This window comes from Manacus candei, unplaced genomic scaffold (genome assembly GCF_025592945.1).
Source record: "Manacus candei isolate 608988 ecotype Guabito, Panama unplaced genomic scaffold, ASM2559294v1 h1tg000015l, whole genome shotgun sequence".
NCBI classification, from domain to species: Eukaryota; Metazoa; Chordata; class Aves; order Passeriformes; family Pipridae; genus Manacus; species Manacus candei.
This window is the reverse complement of record NW_026138063.1, coordinates 12,035,995-12,059,540: the sequence shown is the minus strand read 5'-3', so window position 1 is coordinate 12,059,540 and position 23,546 is coordinate 12,035,995. Positions and strand designations below refer to the sequence as shown.

Below are 23,546 nucleotides of genomic sequence, written 5' to 3'. Positions count from 1 at the left end.
AAGTGTATGTACCTCAGAATGGTAACTGAAAGTAAGTCATGCAACAAAGTTGAGCCCTTCAGAACAACCTAGTCTTTCTACTGGCTTCCAGAACCTGATATGAATAAATAATTTAATGGCTATTAATGTGAATGCTGCTGATTTTGAATCTCAGTTCCTACCATATTAAACCCTACAGCCAGCTCTGCCCTTAAGGAACATTCTTTCTGCAAGGGCTTTTTATCCATGCAAATGTTATCTGCACCCTCTGAAGAGGCTAGAGCTAAAAAATGGCTTTTGAAAATGTGTAGCACCAGGATTATCATGCCTTGGTTTTTTATCAAATATACGCTAACAAAAAAAACAAAAGAACAAAACCCAAGACTTTTCAATATCAAAGTTAAATTTAGAAAGCAGACATTTTAAAGCATCCTTGTCAGTTGAAAGTTAATTTTTTAATGACCATCTTGAAAAACTAAGTCTTACAACTCTCATTATTTTTCTTTTGTACCTCATTTGCCTCATATTTTTTTACTGCCCTCTTCTAAGTAAAATGATCCCCATGGTGCTCTTACTTTCTGTTCCTCTAAGTGCAGTTGTATGTATTTCTCTGTGTATTAGCAGTTTGCTAATATGCTTTGGTTAGATGAGCTGAAATGCAGTAGTGTAAAACCAGTAAATAAAATCCAGTGATTTGATAAGCATTCTACCACTTGCCTGATTGAATTTCTGCTTCACAGGTTTACACCTTTCAGATTCTTTTGTGTTGTGCAATACAGTGACAGTTGTTCATGGCTACACTGTTTGTGTGTAGCCTCCTGTGTGACAGATTTGGACAGGCTGGGATACTGTGCCTGTTGCTGACCCCAACACCATAGATTATAGGGGCTGAAGTGACTGTTCAGCTTCATTAGTATGAAGAGGTCATCAGATAACAGGGTTTTGCTAAGTCATTCTGCTTGCGTTGAGTCCCTGCCTTTGATTAAGTCAGACACTTCGACGCAGGTTATCTTTGTTTTTTTTCTCTCCTAGCACAAGAAGTTATGTTTCTTCTAATATTCTGCTTTGTTTCCCTTGTTATGAAAGTGATCATATCAATTTTAATAGAAACATTCATGAATCAATGTTTATTCCTTGAACAGAATGTGTAGTCCAGCTTTAGTGATTCTTAGAGGAACCAGTTCTGCTCATGTTGCTGCACTAATGATTCAGAACTTAGCATTGATGAAAACAGATGAAAACTATGAAATAGTACAGATTGTAAGAAAAGACTGTTATGCTCATGAGCAAATGGTTTCTCTTTTGTGGGGCTTTTTTGTTTCAGTGTTGGTTTTTTTCCCTCCCCCTATTCCATGGCAGCAGAGAAGAAAGCAGGAATGATGTTTCTTCTTCAGTGAGATAGTCAGGACAGCTCTAAGGTTTCCTTTCCCCCTCAGCATGTTTACTGGAACATATAAATAAGATTTCTTTAAAATTTATCATGATAAGAAAAATATTCTCAGACCTCTGAAATCTAGCTGTGACACAGTAAACTCCAGGCTTTCTGCAAGTAAGGTACTAAAATTCAGACAGGGTTAGCAACTGACCTTTTTTGTTGTTATTATGGCAAATGTGTCTGTTTGTGAATGTTAGTGGTAAGCTTTCTGGAGGGCTTTGCCTTACTGTATCCAGGCATTTCAGATCATAAAGGAACAATCTGAAGTGTAAACTCCACATGGCAGGAGAAGAGGACCTTGTGTACAGCCACCACCCAGGTTACAGCGTGCTGCTCACATTCCTGTTTTCCAAAGGATATACAGGGCCCTCGACTCCTTTTAAGGATATTGGCATTTCAGATCATCACATGCCTACTCTATTATACACCACTGCAGTAAGCCAACTATCCCAGCTATCTCTGGGATTAGTGCTTTAGTTCACTTTTGGAACAATCCCTCCAGTAACCTTCACATACAGCTCTTCGGTTTGCACCACCGAGCAGTCTTAGGCTGTGCAAACTAGATTGCTTTTGGGTGAAGCTTAACTGAGGAGTGCTCTTTGCAATGCCCCTAAAGTACTAGATATTCAGACCATGGGACCAGGTGGCAGCTAGACCAGACTGAACCCATCCTGAGATGTGTACGGCACCAGCATCCAGCCCTTGCTACCAACAGCTTCACTCCACACATTTGGTCCCGCAGCGTAAACACAGTCTCTCTAAAAAAATCATCAAACCTCTACAGATCTGATTGTAAACCCTGGATCTCACTGAGTCTGCATGCTGCAATAAGTAGCTACAAAGAGAAAACAGTAATTTTTAACTCTGGATTGCTCTGTTGATTTTGGGTCATATAATTTAAAGACAGTTACACAGTCTTCTGTATACTAGTAACACTAGTAACACTAGTAACACTCCTGCTTTACTGTGCATTGTGCCAAACAGAGTTAGTGTGTTATATTACTCGCTCTAGAGTGACTGTATTATCTTAGATTGGAAGTTGCAGTCATTAGTTGGCTTCTGAACAGGATCAGATGCCAAAGCTAATCTGTGTTCTCTAGCAAAGTGTGCAACAGAGTGAAAAATTTCACTATAGCCACTACTCTAAAATCCCCAATGATATACTTCCATCTGTCTGATTCCTGGGAAGCAAAGCATCAGCTACAATGGGTCACTTGGCTGCATACACTGGAACAGTCAGATCTAAGCTGTGGCATAGTTTGGGTTTGTTCAAACTGTTTGTGCATTGTCCACGGGTTATTTCCCATCAAAAGGAAACTAACAGAAAAAGAACAAGTCGAGTTGTCAGCACATACATATTGTGGAAATCCATTCAAGGTATTAATAAGCCAAATCTTCTCTGTGAAGTTGTTTTGGACTGTAAGATTTGTCAGTGCTTTCAAGCTAGGCAGAGGTACTGTGGTCAATATGTGGATGGAAATTCTGTCACAGCAGAGTTGGTTGATTTTCCGAATTCCCAGAAAATCAGTGGGCAAAGGGCTGTCTACCCCTTTTTTCCTTCTCCCTTTCTCTCCCAACAATGTTCTCAGTAGCTAGAGGCTCATTCATTCCTCAGGCTGAATTCACCTCTATTATATGCAACCAAAGACAAGTTCTTTGTACACAATGAGCCATTTAAGGAATATTAGTTGGGATGCTAACCCAAAGTGTCTGGCTTAAGGACACAGCATCTGGAGGAGTCAGGACCAGCAGAGTAGCTTGCTCTTAGGAATTAAAATCCAGTGCCTCAGTAACATGACAGGTGTTCACCAACAAGCTCCCTTCCACTGGCAGTAAATGGTGCTCAGGAGCAACAGAAAAGTTCCTGCAGATCCTCTACACAGTCTTCCATTATAGCACCTACCTGCCTTCGCTAGGGGTTGGGATGATGAGCAGAGGAGTTTGAAGTGTCACCCTGAGTGTCAGCCTGGCAGATATTAAGGAAGCACCATTGACTTTTTTTTCTGACTTTTTCTGCAGAAAAGTTTCTGGGACCCGGGCACTGAGGCACAAATCTCAGTGAGTTCCCTTTGGTTCTCCCAGTAGGCAACAGAGCTGTCCTCCACCCAAGAATATGGCCTGAACCTTTCCTTTTCCCTGTGTAGGCACTGCAGCAACGGGTACAAGGGGGATGGAAAAGCCACATAAATTGTCACACTTCATAACATTTTGTCTTGGTTGCAAGAACCTGCCTGTCCAACACCAGCTCACCCCAGCCTCAGCTGATTTTTTAGACCACAGGACTTGCTGTTAATTGGCCAGTTGTAGCCAATCTGTCAGTAAGCTGTCAAAATACTAATAATCTAGCACCACTCATTTTCAAAATGGAAATTTTAGCAGCAAAGAAATTGAATTTCCAACCCTGGTCATGACAGCTCTGAACATGGTTTAATTCAGGAGAGATCTTTCCAGGAGTAGGAAAGATAGGGAGAGTGTTGGAGATGGTGTGTTTCCACTGAGTCTCACAGTTTAAATTTAAGAGTCAAAGCAGAGAGGCTATCTCAGCATATCAGCAGCTCAGGGCTGTAATAGGCCTGGTGAGCTCCTTGGCAAGTCCTCTTATCTTCTGCTAGCGTGACAATGAACTACTCAGAAAATTGGGCTGAGGACATTTTCTCTCCTCAGACCTCCACTCCACGCAGGGCTGCACTGTCAGGTAAGGACAAGCCAGTTTTGTCTGAGTGCTAAAAACTGTAAAACACTTGTAAGACTCTGCCTTACAAGGACTGGGGCTCACTCACATTCTCCTTGTCCCTGACATTGTTATAACTGCATTATTTAATTTGTGTCAGAAAGAGAGGGTGTTTGCCTAAGAAACTCAACTGGAACTTGGGGGAAATAAGTTTCTCTACTTGCTCTGACACCTCCTGTCTGTAGGACACCCAGCAAGCCAACTGGTTTGTTTCAGTGCTCAGGACCTCAGCACAAAAATGTAGAAAATAAGAGGTCTTGCCTGTCCTCCTGTCATTATGAGGGCGTTTTTACTAAATGCCCAAGGTATTTGTATTGTAGTTTGAGCCTTTGAGAATGATTTTCATATAAATAATAACATGATAAATCTAATATTGACTGCTAATTTTCCACTAAATGGTTTCTTTTGACTATCAGAAGAAAATAATGTCATGTTTATAAATGCATAACCATTGCTTTAGTTTATACGTTGTTATTATTATCAATAATAATAATAAAAACAGCAAGATCACAAAAATAACCAAAGGCCGCAAATCAATTTATTCTGCCCTGTGCTCAGGCTCAAATCGATGCCAAGAAACATGAGAGATCAGAGGTTCAAAGCATCCCATCTGGCTGTGTTTCTAGGGTTCTTAGATTATTATTTTTCTTCATAGTTATTTCAGGCTTTAGCAGATGAGGCAGTACGATGCTAATTTAGGAAATCTGTTTTTCTTGTATGCAACTAACATATCTTCATCTTGTCCCATCTTGTCTCATGATCATTATCTCTGAATGCAAAGATGTATTTCTGGATACTATTTTGGAGTAAGCAGAGTTGATAACATTGTTAGTCATTTCAGACACTTTATCAGGAAAACAGAATGTAGAGAAGACAATAGATGAGTTGGGATTCCCAGGTTAGACATTATCCTGGGGTTTCACCAGATCCCCAGGCTGCCAGGAATGCAATACCAGAAACAATGGTGTCAGAAGATCCCCCTTTATGGGAAGCAGTTGCTTTCCTGGAAAAGCAATGCTGAACTGGATGGGCCAAGTGCCACGTGAATGAGCTGTGCTGCAACTGCTACTCCAGTTCCTAGCAGTCCAAATTTTAAGAGGTTTAAAATTCCAGTTTGAAATAAGATCCAAAATTAAAAATCAAATCAATCAAATGCCAAATATACCTTATGATTTAAAAAGAAGGGATGAAAATTTACTCCATCTAACCATGAATTTGAATTTGGAGTCCATCATTAAGAAAAAGGACAAAATACGTCACTTGCTCCGTGTGCCACATTGGTGAGCAGCTCGATGTGCAGGTTTCTTCAGATCACACTGCACACAGAGCCGTGCAGTCACTGGTACCCAGACCTTAATGACAGAGCCTGTTCTCTCATGCATGCTACCTGGTTTCTCCAGGGAGGTATGGAAGTGAGCAGCCCAGTGGAAGAGTCATCCCAAGCTATGCTCTTGTCACTCATTAAGCTGAAAGCTGTGTTCCTATCAGGATTGCATGAGCAGCTCGCCAAAGGCCAGTGCAGTGAATTTGGGCGTTTTATGAAGTACTTGGTAAAAATGTGCCTGCATGATGTACAGGCCAAGAGCTGAAAGCAAAAAAACACAATACTGAGCTGCGGTGGGATGGACAGGTCTGAATCTGCTTTGTAGCCAAAAGGAGACCATGGCTTGTGTGGATCTATACTAGCTCATTTTAATGTGGGTAATGGGTTATTTGGGGCAGAATGGAGCTCAGTGTATCCTGAAGAACGTGCCACCTATGTGCCTGGGCAGATGTCCTTGCCACTGCAAGGTTACCTTGGCCATGTCCATGCTGCAATCACACCTTTGTCTCCAGCGTTCCTCTGTGGTGACGTGAATAATTTAATCAGTCCTTGAACATGAAAAGGTGCTTTAGGACAGCCTTTGTCCGCATATAAAGATCTTCAGTCTAATTACAGAGGCTTGTCCAGCACCTGGGGTTTTTTTCCCTGTCTAGAAATATTCGGTCAGCTCACAAGACTTAGCAGACCTGCACTCCACCTCTTGCATGAGTGTTTTAAAGTGAATCCAACTGAACAATATGTACCTTGAGCACAGAGTTCCCACAAAAGTGAGGGCAGATGGCCCTGTAGTTATATTTTCAGAAGCAGTAAGATAGCTTGATAATGCTGCTTCTCAGCTCCTGGAGCTGGAGACCAGATCTGCATGGATGGTGATTTATTTGAAAATGTGCTCCCTCCAGCCCACAGATGGTCCAAGCAGAGTCAGAATACTTGCAGTTACCATATTACCTCATCAAGTGAATCTCTGCTCTGCAGCGGGGCTGTACACTCCCATGTAGCAGCTTGTTATTTTAAATCGTATCTGCTCTCTCCTACTTCTAAAAGGCCACCAAGAAGACTTGTCACCAATCTCTTATGGAGCTAGAAGGAGGAGGAAAAGTGAAGTGTGAAGAGTAGAATATCACCTGCCATCTGGACAAAGATGTGATGAGATGTAAAGTTTGGATGCACATTTGTGGTTCTTGGTCGCATGCCAAGAGAGAGCTCAGCTACAATTATTTTAAAGCATTCCCAGACAGATGCAACCCTAGGTCATGGGAGAAACTACATTGAGGCAGGCAGGCAGTGAACTCCATCAGGCTCTGTGCAAGGCATCATTGCCTGTGGGAGTGCTGCTGTGGTCTGCACAGGGCTTATCCTGTGAACAGAATCTCCATGGTAAAGACCTCTCCTGGGAATAAGAGTGTACTGGGATTAAGTGCTGTGGCATGAGGTTTGTGGGCACAGAATCTCAGATATTCAAAGACATATTTAGCCTCTGAACTTTCATGGGTTTAAATGGGAAACATGCATTTGCATTTCACCTGGAAGCCCAAATGTCTTCAAGAATCCTGTACCTTTGCACTTCCATAGTGATTTCAATGCTGAATTTCTCAGTGCTGTTGGCATTAGAGGGATGTTGATAAAACCCTGCTCTAGCTGAGGTCAGTGGGGAATGTAAAATGGGCTTTTACTAGGTAAAGAGCACCATAAAGCAGATGCTCTTCTATAATGCCATCTTTTTTCCTGGGATGGAACAGCACTTTGTATATACAGACATAGGGAACAGGATCCAATCGTTCCATGCTCTGCCTCCACAACCACAATGAAATGCCACTGCTGATAGCTGTGCTGATATTTATGATTCCTACTTAATATGTTTTAAATGAGTTGATGAGCTCTAAGTATTAAGACTAACATCAGTAAGTATCCTGAGCCAGATTCTCTGGGAGGGAAGCCTTGCCATGCCATAGACTTTGGTGCATTTTAGTGCTTTTATCCCATCTGAAGATCTGGCTCAGTAATTGTGCAGAACATAAAAGAGAAACCCATAAGTGCTGTAAACAAAGGAAAACTGTTACTCTGGGAGTGTGTTAGTTAGATATTTCAACACTCATAATTAACATCCCTTTCCTAAACTGTGGCACAAACTACTTGCAGAATGTTTTTTTTCTTTTATTGCTTCTAGTTTCAGTGACTAAATTTATTAAGTCATTAGGTTTGCTTGTGGATTTGTGTATTTGCTGTTCTCCTTTGGGTTATAATAAAAGGAGATCTTGAGGAAAAAAAAAAAGAGATCTTTATTTATCTGGCAATTTTGAGAATGTTTTTAGGGAAATGGTAAGCAATACAAACAAGCAGCCCAGTCTGAGGGGACACTGAGTGAGCAGCTGGATTTGAATACAACAACAGCTAGTGACAGTGTTCTGCTGACTGCCTGGCTGGCCCTGAGCGTTGCACATGGGAACCTGTCACCATTTCTGCCATGGTCTGGAAACATCAGGGGTTTCTGGGGAGCAAATTACTGGCTGTCATGATCAGAACACAGAAGCACCATGCTGTTGCTTCCAGGGGACCCTTTCCTTGCAGCTCCCAGCTGAGGATGTTCAGTGGCAGGGATGCTCCCAGACTGGTACAGCAGGGGCTGGCACTGCTTTCTTGAGCAGCAGCAGGGCTGTCCACTACCCTGGCAGCACTCTGAACTGCACCAGGCTGGGTCAGCATTTTGTGAAGGAGCTGAGACCTCCAAGGGTGGCAGTGCATCTCTGAATGCCCTGGAGTCTCATGTCCACAGGTTCGACAGCAGTGCCTCTGCACTGATGTCTGTGGAACTTCTACAGATGTACAGAACTGCAAAGGAGAGTCCATCAAACCTGCTGTGTTCAGGGCCCAGAGGCTGGGTTAGATCTACCTGACCAGGGCAGGTGAAAGCTGAGGTGGATTAGGAAAAAAAATCTGTCCTCTCACAAACCACCCCTGGCCTGTGCAGCAGTGAGAGACAGATGGGGTCAGACATTCCCAGCATCTCCCCGGAAGACCCAAGTGATATAGAGATTGGCTTCTGCCTGCAAGTCCCATCCATATTTCCATCTACAGATGGCAGAAGACACTACTGGGGTGAAGGCTAAATTAAACATGTTGTTTTTCTACACCAAAAATAAGTTTTGGGGCAATCATGGTACCTTATACCCTCCCTGAGCGGGTCTGACCCAGTGGATCTCAGCCCCTGCCCTCCAATGGTAGTTGCATCCATTTAGCTCCTTTTGATTCCAAGAGTCATTGAATGTGGTCTTCCTAATTTTCTATGTGATAGCTATTGTGGTTTTTTTTAATAGACTGTGCAATTTCCAATAAAACTAGAGTTAGCACAAACCAGACCTATGTTTGTTTTTTCAAAGCAAATCTAATTACTCTTCTTAATAGAATTGTCTTTTGTTCAAGGAATTGGATTGAGATGCAAAAAACAAGTTGCAAACAGATGCTAATCATTTTGCATGTAAATTACTAACATTTCTTTTACAAATATTTCATGCAGGTTTTTAGTTTAACAATTAAAAAAAAATTCACTTTTCAAAACCACTTTCAGTAATGTCTGTAGACATTTAACAAAATACCTCCAGCTCTAAATCTCCAAGTAGTAAACAAATAAATGTATTTATTCACTTTGTATGCAAAAATGATTCATTCAAAGACACATATTTTACATGGAAGTTAAACCAGAGAAATTTCCTTTTTTTTTTTTTCTTGCTACAAATCACCAGCATGCTCGTTAATGAGGAGAACTGGTGGGATTTCTGAGTGAGCTGAGTTCATGACGGTCCTGACAGGGGACCTCTATGAACTTTGTGCAGAAAATAAGAGTCACTGTTTATTTCTTTGTTTAAAGACTGAAAAAAGACCGGTGATTAAAAGACAAAGCCATCTGTCCTCTCACTGTCTTGTACCTGGTCGTGCTGTTTCAATCAAGAAGAGATTTGGAAAAATAATTGAGTGGGGTATGTTATAAGCCTGTTTCAAAAAGTCCCTGCAGCAAGTGAGGAAGTGAAGTGGGTGCTCATGACCCTGGTGTTTAGCCTCTCTTTATCTGTAGGATGAAGAGAAAGTATTGGATATCAGGTCTGCCCATCTAGCAACAGTGAACAACAGTGACCTTGTCTTATAAATTAAACCAAAGAAATAAAAATAAAATCTTGCATGCCCCAGAGGTCTGGTCAATAGATCAACGATTTTTCAAAAATACCTTCGGTTATCTCAGATTTCAGTCTGTGCAGCAGTGGCTGCTACAAACTGCTTTGTTAGTGTGAAGCCTGTTGTGCACACCTGCACTTTCCTCTTTCTTCCCAGCTCTTCTCAACCCAAGACAATTGAAACAGCAGTTCCCACCTGATTAGACATAATTGCCACAATTAATTTTGACAGTGAAGCTTGTACAGAGTTTCTGCCATTAATATCCCAGTAGCCTTTTGTTATTGGTAGCCCCAAAGCCATCAGCAAAAGGCACGTGATGAAACTAGATGATGCACTGTAGCTGAAGGCTTGCCATTGGCCGCCAAGAAGATGTCAATGAAGAAAAATGTAAGGGTTTGCATGTTAAAGAGATTTGGAAGAGTAGCCTGCTCCTCTGTCCTGTCTCCTTTCTGGTCGTGTGGTTCTTCCTTCTCCATCCTCTTACTCATTGCGTCGAGTCCATACGTGGTAGTGGCCATGCCAAGGATTTGTGGTGCTCAAACCTCCAAAGTCCCCATGGAATGTCAGTTTGGTGGTAGGACGAATTGCATCCTAGTGTGTTTGTCCCCACATGGCACAGTTGTTGCTGGTCAGGTGATATACATAAGAAGCAGCATAATAATGAATAAACCCAGTATTATTTAACTAGAACTTAGCTGTCAAATCCGTGGGTTTTTTAAGCTGCCGAAGGGACAGAGCTGGGGTGTTTCTTAGTGGTGTTGCCATGGTTTGTGTCCTGAAGTGCTATTTCAACTGAATTGTGGGGGATGAGGAATCAACCAGCCAACTCACAAAACCCATGGGACGCTTTTGTTTGCTTGTGGGGGAGCTTAAACATTTAAAGGAAATCAATATTTCTTTCTTCATTTTTTTCTTAAATCTTCATTGGGTTGATGTCTTTACATACATTTGCTTTAAAATAATAAAAGAATTTTACTGCTTTATTGGTACAAGTGGATATACAATACAGCATCTGCTTTTATGAACTACTGCTGCATATCATAAAGTACTGTGCTGCAGTAATTTTAAAATAGATACTTAGCTGAAAACTTAATTTTCAATAACTTTTAATTAAAATATCTTTTTTTCTTTCTGAAACAACATTTTCAAAATTTATTAGCTTTTATATTTCTTCCTCACTGAACATAGTCTTAGTTCCACATTGAAATTAAAACAGAAGAGGAAAATCCAGATATCTCATGCACAGCAAATTTCATATTTTGGTCAAGTTGGCAGCTAACCTTCACAGCATAACAGTTTTTCAGTCCCCCTAAAGGAAATTTTCATGATAAGTTTTTATGGGTAATGAAGGCATTGGAAAGGGGATTGAGTTGTCCAGTTTGTTTTGAGAGCTGCTGGCTGGCTGGTCCTGATGCCAAGGGATGCCCCCAAACCATCCAGCACAGGCAGCTGCTGCAAACTGCCCAGCTCCTGGGTGAGCTGTGTTCCTCCCAGGCAAGACAAAGCCTGGAGACAAAGAGCAGATTTAAGGAACGCTTAAACACTGATCTTTGGGGAAGCTACTTCAAACACCATTTTATAGTGCTCTAAGTCATCTAGATCACTCTTGTTTCACTCTTTTTTAAAAATATTTATTTCTTCAGCAAAGAAGACTCCCTCAGATAGGGCAATGTGACCTGTTGCACTGACGGTATTTTTATCTGTGTGGTGCTAATGATTGATGCCAAATTCACGTGTGCAGCACAGCTCTGCACTTTCTGCTGTGATTTATTTTCTGTGGCTTCAAGCCTGCAAGGATCCACGGGTCTGTTGCACACTGGATTTATTGTTAGACCAGCGACACTTTATATAACCCCAAAATCGCTTGGGAACACATACGTGAGTGTTGCTGAATGTTCAGAATGTTCGTTCTTAAGCAAGGTCTGCAGTAAATGTGTGGCATTAGTCCAGAGGCTTTGTTCAGATGTTGGTCATGGGTTTTCCATTGGCAAGAATGGAAGCTCCCAAAGACTTGGGATTGGCAAAGGCTTGGGAGGGAGCATTGCTCACCTGTAGCAGCACCTGCCTTCACTCACAGGGCTTATAAATACCTTGTCTGGCACCTATTAGAAGGATTTTTTTAAAAAGCAGTTTTGCTTCAGAAAATGCATTTTCATTGTGGCTTGAACTTTTTTTGCAAGGATGTCATAGATTTTAGGAACCTAGTGGGAGAATTTGGCCAGGACAAGTTTTCTGCTCCAGATCGAATTCTGGGAAGAAAACCCAACCCACTAACAACCGCATCTGACTCAGTGAAGGTTTTGGAACCCATTGCCACAGAATGCCCCGGCCAGCCAGCTCTTTTAAAAGAAATGTAATGCTTCTCTGCTGTAAAAATCCTGAAGTTACTGGGACACGACAAGTTCTGGTCCATAACTCAGTGTAGTTTCCTCCTGGAGACTTCATGCAAAGCCAGTGCAAGTGGCAAAGACGCAGCCACTCCCACAGCTGGCATAGGCTCAGGGGATGTCTTGGACAGACCCACGTGTTCTCTGCTCTAGGGCAGGTGTGGAACCACTTCTCAGTATCTGAAGAAATACTTGTGCCAGAAATCTTTAAAATTGCTTCTTTCTCTTTATTTTAAGATTTCCAGGCTTTGTGCCAGCATTTCCTCATGTTGCTTTTGAAAGTAAATAGTTTACTTGCTTTTGTACTCCCATTTCTTTGCATCCACTTAAATGGTTCAATAAACTGCCCTTTGCCTATAAGAATTTGAAGAAACCTCAATATTTTAGACAATGAGCATTGCACATTTCTTCCTCATCACAGGGAAGATACGAGCAAAGGCAGGGGAAGGCATCAGGAACACCAAGGCTGTCTCTGCTTCTCAGCTCTATTTTTTCTAATTTTGCTTAGTATTCCAGTCTAAATCCTGGCAAATTCCTGACTTTTTCTGCACACTTTTCGTGCCTGTTCACTGTAGGCTGTTCTACAAACTGCTGCTCTGCCAGGGAAGGAGAACCTTGCCTTTCAGCCAGGAGTTTTCTAGATGGGTGTGATTGCTGGGATCTGGCGTTGCTGATGCCTGTTGTTTTCTGTTGTTAACAAACTGCAATGCGTGACCGTTGTGTATCGCTCGGTGATGCCTAATTTAGAAGATCAGTGATTAATTCCTTCCATTGCTTTTTCTTCTCTCTCCCTCCCTCCCTCCCTCCCTCTCTCTCTCTCTCTCTCTCTCTCTCTCTGCAGGATGTTTTCACACCAGAGTGCAAATTTAAAGAATCTGTCTTTGAAAACTACTACGTTATTTATTCTTCCACGCTGTACCGGCAGCAAGAATCCGGACGAGCGTGGTTCCTGGGACTCAATAAAGAAGGTCAAATTATGAAGGGAAACCGAGTGAAAAAAACCAAACCCTCATCACATTTTGTACCCAAACCTATTGAAGGTATGGAATCAGCCCACTCTCTCCATCAGTGGGGTATGGGAAGGGGGAGTTTGCAACTTCATATTCTTGGTTTCCTGTATGGGGGTGTTGGGCTGCAAGACCAGAAAGCAAGGAGAATATGTATAACACTTCAGATATGTGCTGGGCTTCACTGTTAGCATTTAATCTGTTTTCTTTCCCATATAATAAACTTTGCACATTGTCCCAAAGGGGTTTCTTAGCTTTGGGATGCTAAAGGGTGAATTTAAAAGCCTGGCAATATCAGAAATTACTGGAAAAGAAAATCAGCCATTGAGCAGCCAGCAGTTCAAATGGAAGCTGATCATAATGTTGGATTCTCTGTGAGGATTTTGCTAGCGTATTTCAGTAGGTTTCCAGTCTCATGTAGAGTCAGTAGAGACCAGATTTATCCCACCTGATTTTAGACTTTGGCACTCTGTTTATAGTAACAGAAGAAAAATGCATCCTACCAGCACAGCTGTGGATGTACTTTGTATGTCTACCCTGAGATTACTTAAATCTGTTTTTTTCTCACATGTAAAGACATCCTAGTTAATCACCAGGGGTAGAGAAACCTTATCATACTTGTCCAAAGTTAGATGGGATGCTGTCACGCCATATGTCTTCATTGCAGTGAGACTTCAGTGAAAGTCACGGAGCTGAAGTTTTGCCCTCCTGCTGATGCCTGTACACTGCTGAAGTGTGCTTCAGGCTCCTGCCAGGGCATTTTGCTTTTTGTGGGCTGGCCCCTGATAAATGGAGAGATGTACTGTGATGACCCCAATACTTCACAGATACTAACTTGACTCTGGAAACAACTCTTTTTCTGCTGCTTGGGAAAAGCACTACTTCTTGATCCTGAAACTAGGTATGCCTTTCTGACCCCATCTCAGACCTGCCAATTGCCACCTCAGGGACACAGCAGTTCAGAGCTGGCCTTGGCTGCATGGCTCTGTGCTCCCTCTCGCTATCCCCATGTTGGCTGTGGCAGAAGGGATGAACTGATGTTCTCCTAACAGGTACCATTCACAAGTGGTGGAGGCCGCAGCCAACTCCACACAGTAATATCTGTTTTAAAAGCTTCCCAGCTCAGGCGCAGGGGCAAGCAAGTGTGAGTGAAAGGCCAGTTCAGGAGGGCAGGTTGAAAACATGTTGGACTACTGAAGCAAAGCACAATGAGAGAAATTCATTGCAGCATTCCCAGAGTATCTGTGGCCTTTGCACGGGAAATGGATGTGTTGAAAGGGCAGAGAACAGCCTGGAACTGCTTGTCCTGTGCTTGTTTTCAACAGCTTTTCTGAGGCATTAGTGGGATTAGTGCCCTTAGCCCTCATTGAGTTGTGCTAAGGAACAGGACCTGCTTCAGGCATGGAGTCAGTCATCAGCTTCTCTTTTACCTTGGCTGGGAGAACAGTCTTTTGCAAGTGCCAGCTTTCACAGCTGCGTTTTCAACTCCTTCTGGTATTTCTTTGCTGCCTGGCTGGGTGTTGGCACTGATCCGTGAGTTCCTTTTGAATCCAGGCTTCTTTTTTAATACAGCATGCATGGTGTCTGCCGAACGGCTCAATAGTTGTCTTCTGCATGCATTAAACTAGGCCATTCCTGCGGCTCTCCTCATGGAAAGCCTTGTCTTAATAGAGGTGCCTGACCCCCAGCAGAGATCTCATTGCAGCAAATGCTGCTCTGGCTTTCATTTTGAAAAACCCATCCCAGCCCGAGAGCTTCCCTTTCCCGCAGTTGCATCCTCCCACACTTGCTTCAATCACAGCTGTCACATAACCTCCCGAGCGAGTGAGCGCTTTAGAAGTTGGCAGCCAAATTAAGGGCTCCTCCACTCCTTCCCTCCTCCACATGCTTTGCAGTCAGCCTCTGTGAGCACTGCTGCATCAAAGAGCTGGCAGTCTCCCAAGCCAAGGCACGTGTCAGCTTCCCAAAGCATTCAACTGTCTGGGACTGTGACTCCAGACGGAGGACTCTGTTCCCAAGCCCAAGATTCATTGTAGGTAGCAGAGGCTTGCAGGGAGGGTTGGAGTAAAATGTGCTCATCTCCACGTGACTTCTCTTTGCTGCATCCATCAAAGTCCCCGCGAGCAGAGCTTGCAAGAAGAGATGTTACAGGAAAGGGGCAATTCCTACCCTGTTTTAACAGCTTCTTTCTTTGTCATGACTCTAAGAAAATATTCAAAGCACTCTCTTGCTCTGTTTGCATGTCCCTTCTGCAGAATGCTGTGGCGTGCCCCAGCATGTGAGCTTTGCTACTTATTCAGGCAGCAGCTTCCATCCACAGGAACTTTGCAGCTTCCAGCCACAGAAACACCCCCAGGTTTCCTCTTTCTCAATCCGGTACTGCCACCAGCATTAGCCCTATCACATGATGGCTGACACAGGAATGTAGGCAAGGAGGAATCTGCTTCCCTGGGAAGGAGAGGTGTCACATACATTGCTAGGAATCACTTCACCCACCATTTCAGTGGCAGTTATTGTTGAGATAAAACTTCCCAGTTGTTTGTGATGAACAGAAAAATTGTGCAGCAGTTTGGCGAAGAGAGTGTTTGCAGGGAAAGGAAACACGAAAAGCCCAGATTGCTCCCCGAGCTCTTTTGATTCCTGTTGTTTCGTCCTGCTTTCTGAAATCAGAAGTCTTGTTGAAATTGCAAATGGGCAGAAAACTAATACATAAAGAGGAAGTATCCTCATAGGTAATATCTGAGTACTACATGTGTGTGCATGTGCATATATACACAGTAGTATCTCTATATGGATGTATGTTATCTGTGGCTTTCAGCAGCTACAGCTTTTCTGCTGTGCTAAACCCACAGAATGTTTTCACTCCTGTAGATTTCCAGGATGCTGTAGGTATTCTGTACGAAAGTCAACAGATACCAACTGGAAAAGTTTTGGGTTTTGGTTGGTAGGATTTGTTTGTTTTTTGAAATAGGATTAAGCTTAATCAATATGAAAGCACAAAAAACTTACTAAGTAATAACAGGGGAGACGTTAAGTTCCTCTCCCATCTGTGCACAGGCAAAGCCAAGGAAAACAGCCTGGTAGGCAGCAGTTGATGTACTGTGTGCTGCCAGTTTTGCTTAAAAACACACATACGCAACACATTTCTTTTGATATTTTTATTTCTGATCACTGATCTTTCAAGCTAAATGAGCCCTAAAGTGTAGACATACACATTGAACTAGACTGCACAAGAAAGGAGCTTGAGTATAATTGTCACTTGAACACAAGCAGTGTTTTAGAGCAATTTCAGCAATTAGTGCTGGACAAACCCTACCATCAACAGTGCTTCTTGTTCTTCTAAATATCCTAAACCATCTCAAACAATGGGAGATGTTTCCAGTCACTTAAGTGAGAGTATTGTCAGATTCTTATTGTGGATGTGCTCTGTCACTTATATTTCCTTCTTGAGGACAAAATTTCCATATTGCTCTCCCACAAGCGCTACATTTCCTCTTTCGCCTGGCTGAAGCTAGAAAGCATTTTTGGTGGCAAATCTGGCCACAAAAAGCAGAAAATCTCTTCCTCCCTCTAAGTCAGCAGAGCAGCCCCTAACTCCAGATTTATGGTGCTTCAGCCCTCATGATGTGAACACCTCTCAAATATGAAGGTGACCTGTTAATGGCTAGTCTGGATCCATTTATTATCACTGACAATCCAAGCAGCCAGATCTTCCTGGTGTGATTCCTCAGGGATGCAACATCCAAGTTTTCTTAACGTAGAGTCCTCAGATGTTGCAAAGAAGTACAAGGCACTGTTGAGTAGATGTGATAGCCCTAGTGAAAATGCTTCAAAGGTATCAGCTTAATCCACAAAACATAGAGTTGTAGAAAGGCTTGGGTTGGAAGGGACCTTAAACATCATTTGGTTCAACACCCCTGCCATGAGCAGAGATGCCACCCACTTGATCAGGTTGCTCAGGGCCCCATCCAGCCTGGCATTGAACACTTCCAGAGGTGGGGCATCCACTTTATCCGTCTTGCTAACACAGCTCCTCTCTTGGGTCTGTCTTTCAAGTGAGCAGGCTTTGGTATGTTTTCTATCCCACACTAACTCACTTGTTCATCTGTCAGACTCCCAGCGATCTTATTAGATGGCAAATGTGATGTATTTTGACCATGATTTTGGCTGGCTTTTTGTCATCATGTGCTACCTTTATTATCTGAACAAAGTGTGATTCCACCTGGCAGCATCTTTCACATTTTACCACCGGATAGATGCGAGTTCAAATGCCTCTGAAATGCATCAGCTAGGACTGGGTTTAGAACACAGTAATTAGAGACAGAAAACGAGGGTGCCTAATCACTTACTCCCTCCTGCCCCTGACTGCTGCTGCTCAGACAATTAATTCTCTCCATTGAAGCATTAGCTAATGCAGCCGCTCCTGCAGGTACCAACACCCGGAGCTGTGGCATCTGTCAAGGGGAAGAGCCTGTCTCCGGGCTGCCTGCCAGAGGATGTGGGCCCAGCCCTGCCCAGACCCCAACCAGGCTCCATCAGTGTGTGGTGATCCTGCAGGGCTGGCGAGCTGCCCACCTGCTGAATGGCAGCTTAGAAAAATCTTGGTTCCTCCTAACTTGTGAGAGTATGGGGCAGGGAAAGCCAGGAGTGAAGATGGATGGATGGGATATTTCTAAGGTGCTTAATAAGCTTTTTGACATATTCTAGAAAAAGGAAATGGAATCTCTTGCATCCTCTGAATCTCCTCAACTTGCAGTGATGCCAAGTTAGAAATACTAGGGTCAGGACACAAAATATTGATTCCTAAATTCAGGCAGTCCCTGGATGATTTCAATGTCATCATGTAGGTGATGTGCCAGTGCCATGCCTGGAAAGTAGAAATGAGACTGGGATCCTGTGCCAGCATGTAAGCAAGAGATTGAGCTGTTTGTGGGTGACAGGAAGCTCCCTCCATTTGCCTTCAGAAAAAATGGTCCCTGTCATGCCCTTCCTCCTCACTTTTACCCCTAGTCTCCTTCCCAATTTGTGAGTCATTTTTTGTGAAAATTTTTTCCATGTGCCTGTGAATAGCAGGCACTGCTGGTTAGCAAGGGAGCAGGGAATCGAAAGCCACAAGAACCAGACATGGGCACAGCTCATGAACGGCACTGCCGTTCACCCCCTTCCGTTAATGCCTGCAGCTCTTCAGCAGATCAAGCTAGCAGCACTTTCCAATTAAAGCATGAATATGGATGTGTTGATTGGAATCTAGGGCATAGGAGCTGATTATCTGATTGAAGCTCCAAAGCATTAGCTTGGTTTCCAGACATTAGGGCTGTATTTGGCTTGGTGTGTGGGTGTGGGTGGGTGGGAGAAGCAAGGCAAAGCAGTGAGGAACTCTTGTTCTGGCAGAATTGCTCATCCTTCCAAAGCTCCTTGTGCTCTGTGCACCAGCAGACCTCCCAGGCATCTGGGCATGCTGACTGTCGCACTGCTGCTAGTTTAACCTCAGTGCAGGTGACAGGACAGTGTGCCTTCACACGCACATAAACACCAAAGAGACCTGCCAGTGAGTGCTGCCAGTCCTGAACCACAAAGATGAACTTCAAAGCTGGGAAGATCTGGGCACTCACAACAGTCCATTTGCAAACACCCCCCTCCCTGGTCCATGACTAACATCTCTGTGCATGAGTCACGCTCAAGCTTCCTCAGTACAGAGAGTAACAAGCTGCAGTCCAAGAACTTGTGTTGCACAACACGTTGGACTGTCCTTAAACCCCCCCCATGTGTCCATGTTCACACACATCCATGTATCCATGTGCACACACACCCATGTGTCGCAGTGCATGTGGATTTGCAGCCACTGCTGAACAAAGGCCATAGCTCAGCACACGTGCACAAGCCTCTTGTGTAGGAGAATATCCAGGCACTCTCTTGTGCAGGATGCCATGTAAGTACTGCATACACTGATACTGTAGGTGTATCTAAATACTGAAAATATGCTTGTGTTATGCTGCTACAGATTTTCTGGCATGGGCTGTTGGCACAGCCGGTCTGGTACAGAGGCTTTGACAGCTCTGTCTGAAAAGCTGAGTGTAAGCAGCCTCCAACCATGCCCCACATCAGTACTTGTATCATGCACTAGACTGGAAGATAAACTTATAATTCCTGCCCTATTTGCTTGCTACATACAGGGTTTCCTTCTTTTGGTAGCTGCAAATGTTGTTTACTTCCGTAACATGGTTTATATTCATTACTCTGTGGGCCTTGTTAGCAGCTCAGTGTTTTTGCCCAAAGGCCATGGTCAGGCCAGGGAGTTGAGGAAAGGCAACATGCCATGGTGCTACTGCTGCAGTCTTTGCTTGTGCTCAGCCCTTGTGGCCCAGCCCGATGGGATGTTGGGCATGGGTGTGGGTGAGATGAGCTTGGTACATGTAGCTGCCTGGGGGAAGAACTTATGGAGGTTCCACCTCCGACTTGGGACCAAGGAGGTCAAGATGAAGGCAGCAGTACACTTGGGGCAGAACTTTGTGTATGGAATGTTGGGGCACTGAGGCAACACTGCCACAAACACCTAATTCTGCTGGGCAAACATCACATCAGAGAATAAGGTCAGTAACAGAAGTGATATACATCCTCAGTGCTTATCAAAGGCTCTGCAACTCAGGGTAAGAAATCGCAAGGGCACAGGTGTTCCTCAGTTGTTAAACGTTTCATACTTTCTTTAAGATTTTATTAGATACGTTGCCACCATCACCATGTTGTTGAGTGACACTCTCCATGGTGTGAGGGGCAGCTCAGCAGCTGACAGGGAGTGAGAGCGCCCTTTTCTGCCTGTTGCTGCCATGCTACACACTGTCCTTACAGCACGTGGACAGCATCAATAGTCTGGGCATGATGGGCAGTCCTGGCATTGCTCATCTTGGCCCAGGCCCATGGGACAAGTCCTTCATTTTCTCTTTTTTCTAATTTTCATCAAAAATATCTCCAGTAGCAATAAGAGTTGGCAGAGCAGTACCTTCCTTGAGCCATGCTGGAAGGCCCAGTGTGTGTCTGTGTTTAAACTGCTTTGAAAGCCTTGCATGAAAAATACTCTACGGGAAAAGTAATATTTTTTCACTGCTCGTATATTCAATTCAATATCTTTCCTATTAATACACAGTTGACTGCACTTTATCTCTGTCCTATATTGTTGCACCCTGCTATAACTGTTTATCTAGTCAGGAGTAAAAATGCAGAGCAATAATGTCATTTGCAGTCTGCCTCTAATTGCTGGGATTTATTTGCAAATCAAGGGAGGTTATAAATACAAGTGCTTACATCGCCTTTTCATAGATAGGGTCTTTTTTTTCATTACTTCAGATAATTTTTGAAGTTTTGTTCTGGTTGATTACCCAGAACCAAACCCTGATGGACTCTATCCTGTGTTGGAGCTCTGTGCCATTGTTTGTGATGTGACAGCTTTACAAAATGAAGCAATGCACAGTCATTTCTTTCCATTCTAATTTTTGTAAAGATCCAGACATGACATTGGCAGTCTGAACTTACCCTGTGTTCTCAACTCCAGTGTGCCTGCCCTTGAGATGCCTCACTATTTCAATCACATCTACACCCTGCCACATTTGCAGTGAGCTCATCAGAGATGCTCCCCATTGGTGTGAGGCATTGAGCTGCTCAGCCCATGCCCCTGCTCTGGCACACCTCACATGGCACAAGGACAGCCATGAGGACTTAGTCCACATGGTGAGTTGGATAAATGCTTTGTGCTGCACATGGGGACATGGGCATGAGCCATGCCTTGGGCAGACGTTGCCTTCTCTGCCTGTCTAGGTTCCAGCAAGTACATTTTTACAGGACACACACTGCTTAGCCAGGGTCTGGAGGGAAGGTTCTCTCCATCCACCCTGTTCTTAGGTGCTGCCACATGACCACGCAAAGCGGGGATGGCTCCTGGCTTGCTGTCACTGAACTCATCCCTGTGTGTCCCCTCATGGCCTTGGCCTTGTCTGGCTGTCTGATTTACAGAGGAAAAAATAAGAAGTGCTGAGAGCAGATCTCAGCTCTTGGCTGATGGAGCCAAATGGGCTCGAGTCACCAATTCCGTATCCAGAGCTCAACACCCAGAAGGCTTGGATGGCTCAGATGCACATGTAGTTTTGTTTCAAGTCTCTCAAGGGTTTTTTTTTGGAGATTGAGAGTTGGGAACCAGGTAATTCTTGGACCTGTTGTTAGATAATGATCAGCATCTCTATGCAATACATGGTTCTATGAATTGGAATGTTTATTTTATATATATGAATACAACATGAAAAAATCATAAAGCACAGAAAACCTAGAAAGATTTATCTGTGAGCAATCCCCTGTTTCTCTCTGTGCCTTTGGAAGAATCCTGAGACAGAAGCAGGAGCAGCAGCAAGGGCAGGTAACAGATCCTGCTGGGTAACAGGATTTATGGCTGGGTCACTGAGGTTTCTGTGTGTGTTTGTCTTGGGCTGGAATTTCAGCCTCATATACAAAGAAATAATTCATTATGGTCACGAATGCCTGTGACTTCAGTGCTGTTAATGGATGTCTTTTCTGTTTGCAGTGTGCATGTACAGAGAGCCATCGCTGCATGAAATTGGAGAAAAACAAGGACGCTCAAGAAAAAGTTCAGGGACACCAACCATGAATGGAGGCAAAGTTGTTAACCAAGACTCGACATAGCTGACAAATTCCCTCCCTTCTTCCAACTCCTCCCCTCCCACCCACCTACCCACCCCACCTGGCGAAACCACACTGAGACGATGACGACTGAGCAAGGCAGGACCTACTGGTAGAGGCTAGGAGTGCGAACTCCAGAATCTTTCTTTGTGTAGGACGAGAAAATCGAATCCCAGATCCTGCCTGTTGCAACGTTTTAAAAAACAAAAACAACAACAAACAACAACAACGACAACAAAAAAAAAAGTGAAGAAAAAAATGTTTTAAATCAGGACTCCATTAACATTTTCAAAAGCAAACTGTTTGCTCTGTGATCAAAGGGGGAAAAAAATCTCATCTCTGCATAATAATAATAATAACAACTAATAAATATAATAATAATAATAATAAAGATGTTACCTTTAAAAATAAAACAAAGCTTTTGGAAAATTGAACTTAGCATATGATGTGAGAGAAACACATGGGAAATGCAGCCTGGGACTGTGCTTTCTGTCTTATACTTTCACCTCACATTCACACCACTGTTTTTAACACCCCTGCTTCCCTGGGGATGGATGGGATATTTTACAAAGCAGGAAAGGTAGGGATAGATTATGACCCTGTTTGCTCTGCTATCAGTAAAATATGGCCTGTCCGAATTAGGAGTCTGACAGTTATGGGCAATGAAGTAGCTACTCTGTATTCAGCTTTTTCCATCTACATTCAAACACTGCGTAGTTATTTGTTGCTAATGTCATTCCGTGAGTATGTTTGACCCAAGTCTGGCATTTTATGCCTTTTTATCATAATTATTTATATTTATAGGCTTGTTTTACTGTATTAGTTGCCGGGGGCATTTCGGAAATGGGTTTTCAGGTCGCACAGGATGAAGTGATCATATTTATTAGGGAAGAGTTAGGAGATAAAGGGAAGGACGGATAGCTGCTTGCTTTAAAATAGGAAACAGAGCAAGAAACGCTACTGAAATCCTTACTGTCAGATGGAAATGGTGAGGCATGTGCTGTATGAGTGCGTAACGCAGGGATTTCAGCGAGGGAAGGAGGGGTGTGGGGAGGGAGCAGCTGTGGGGGAACATGGGTGGTTGTGCCTGTCCAGTTGTGCCAGGGCAAGGACATGCTGCCGTGTCCTTCCAGCAGCTGGAGTCTCCCTGGGTGTTACGGCTCCACACATATCATGTTTGACACATGTTCAAAGCCAAAGCTACAAACCCCTCTAATCCACAGCCTTAGCACTGCCAGGACTGTGATGGGATGAGGCCCCCTGAGATGCTGCAGCAGCCTGGGTGTGGGTGTGGGCACATATCTTGCCAATTCCAGGGCTGCAGATGCTGGAGAAGCACTTCAGAGGTAACGAATTCACAGATTGGGAAAGGCAAGGAAGAGGGCAGTGGGGTGAGGGATGCCCAGCACTGAGCCCACCTGCAATAATGAGGGCATTAGTGGGGATTTGCAAGGTTCTTCCTGTCTGGACCTCTCCTTGTAGTTTGGAGGTCAGCAGTGAACCACACACCCTTGCTCCTGGGTGGAACTGAAGCAGGGCAATATGGGCAGAAGCCTCTTACTCTGACCATACACATTAACTTCAGTCTCTGACCTCTTTCAGCACCCAGGACCTGCAGGCAGGAGGGTCAAATGGCAGCAGCAATACAGCTGCCGTTACAAAAACAGGCACTGCCCTCGCCAAGGCACCTGGGAAGCCTTTGCTGCTCAGACCATGGGCTTCTGCAAGAGGTGAAAAACAGAACTGATGGGTCAGAATGGCACTTTATACAAGGGGAACCAGCCTAAAGCCTTGCAGTTACAAGCCGGGTGGGAGAGTTTGTCATTCATAAGTG

General features: G+C 43.7%; 1 protein-coding gene across 6 annotated transcripts in view; it reads left to right on the top strand.

Moving 5' to 3' along the window:
* The window catches only part of FGF12 (fibroblast growth factor 12), a 221,631-nt gene extending 199,706 nt beyond the window's left edge, over positions 1 to 21,925 (top strand). For all 6 annotated transcript variants that reach the window (XM_051782169.1, XM_051782172.1, XM_051782168.1 and 3 more), the window contains 2 exons: positions 12,865 to 13,063; positions 21,597 to 21,925. In XM_051782169.1, the coding sequence (XP_051638129.1) occupies positions 12,865 to 13,063; positions 21,597 to 21,715 (318 nt within the window). In that variant the 3' untranslated portion in view covers positions 21,716 to 21,925. The remainder of the gene's footprint in view (positions 1 to 12,864; positions 13,064 to 21,596) is intronic.
* Positions 21,926 to 23,546: the final 1,621 nt, after the last annotated feature.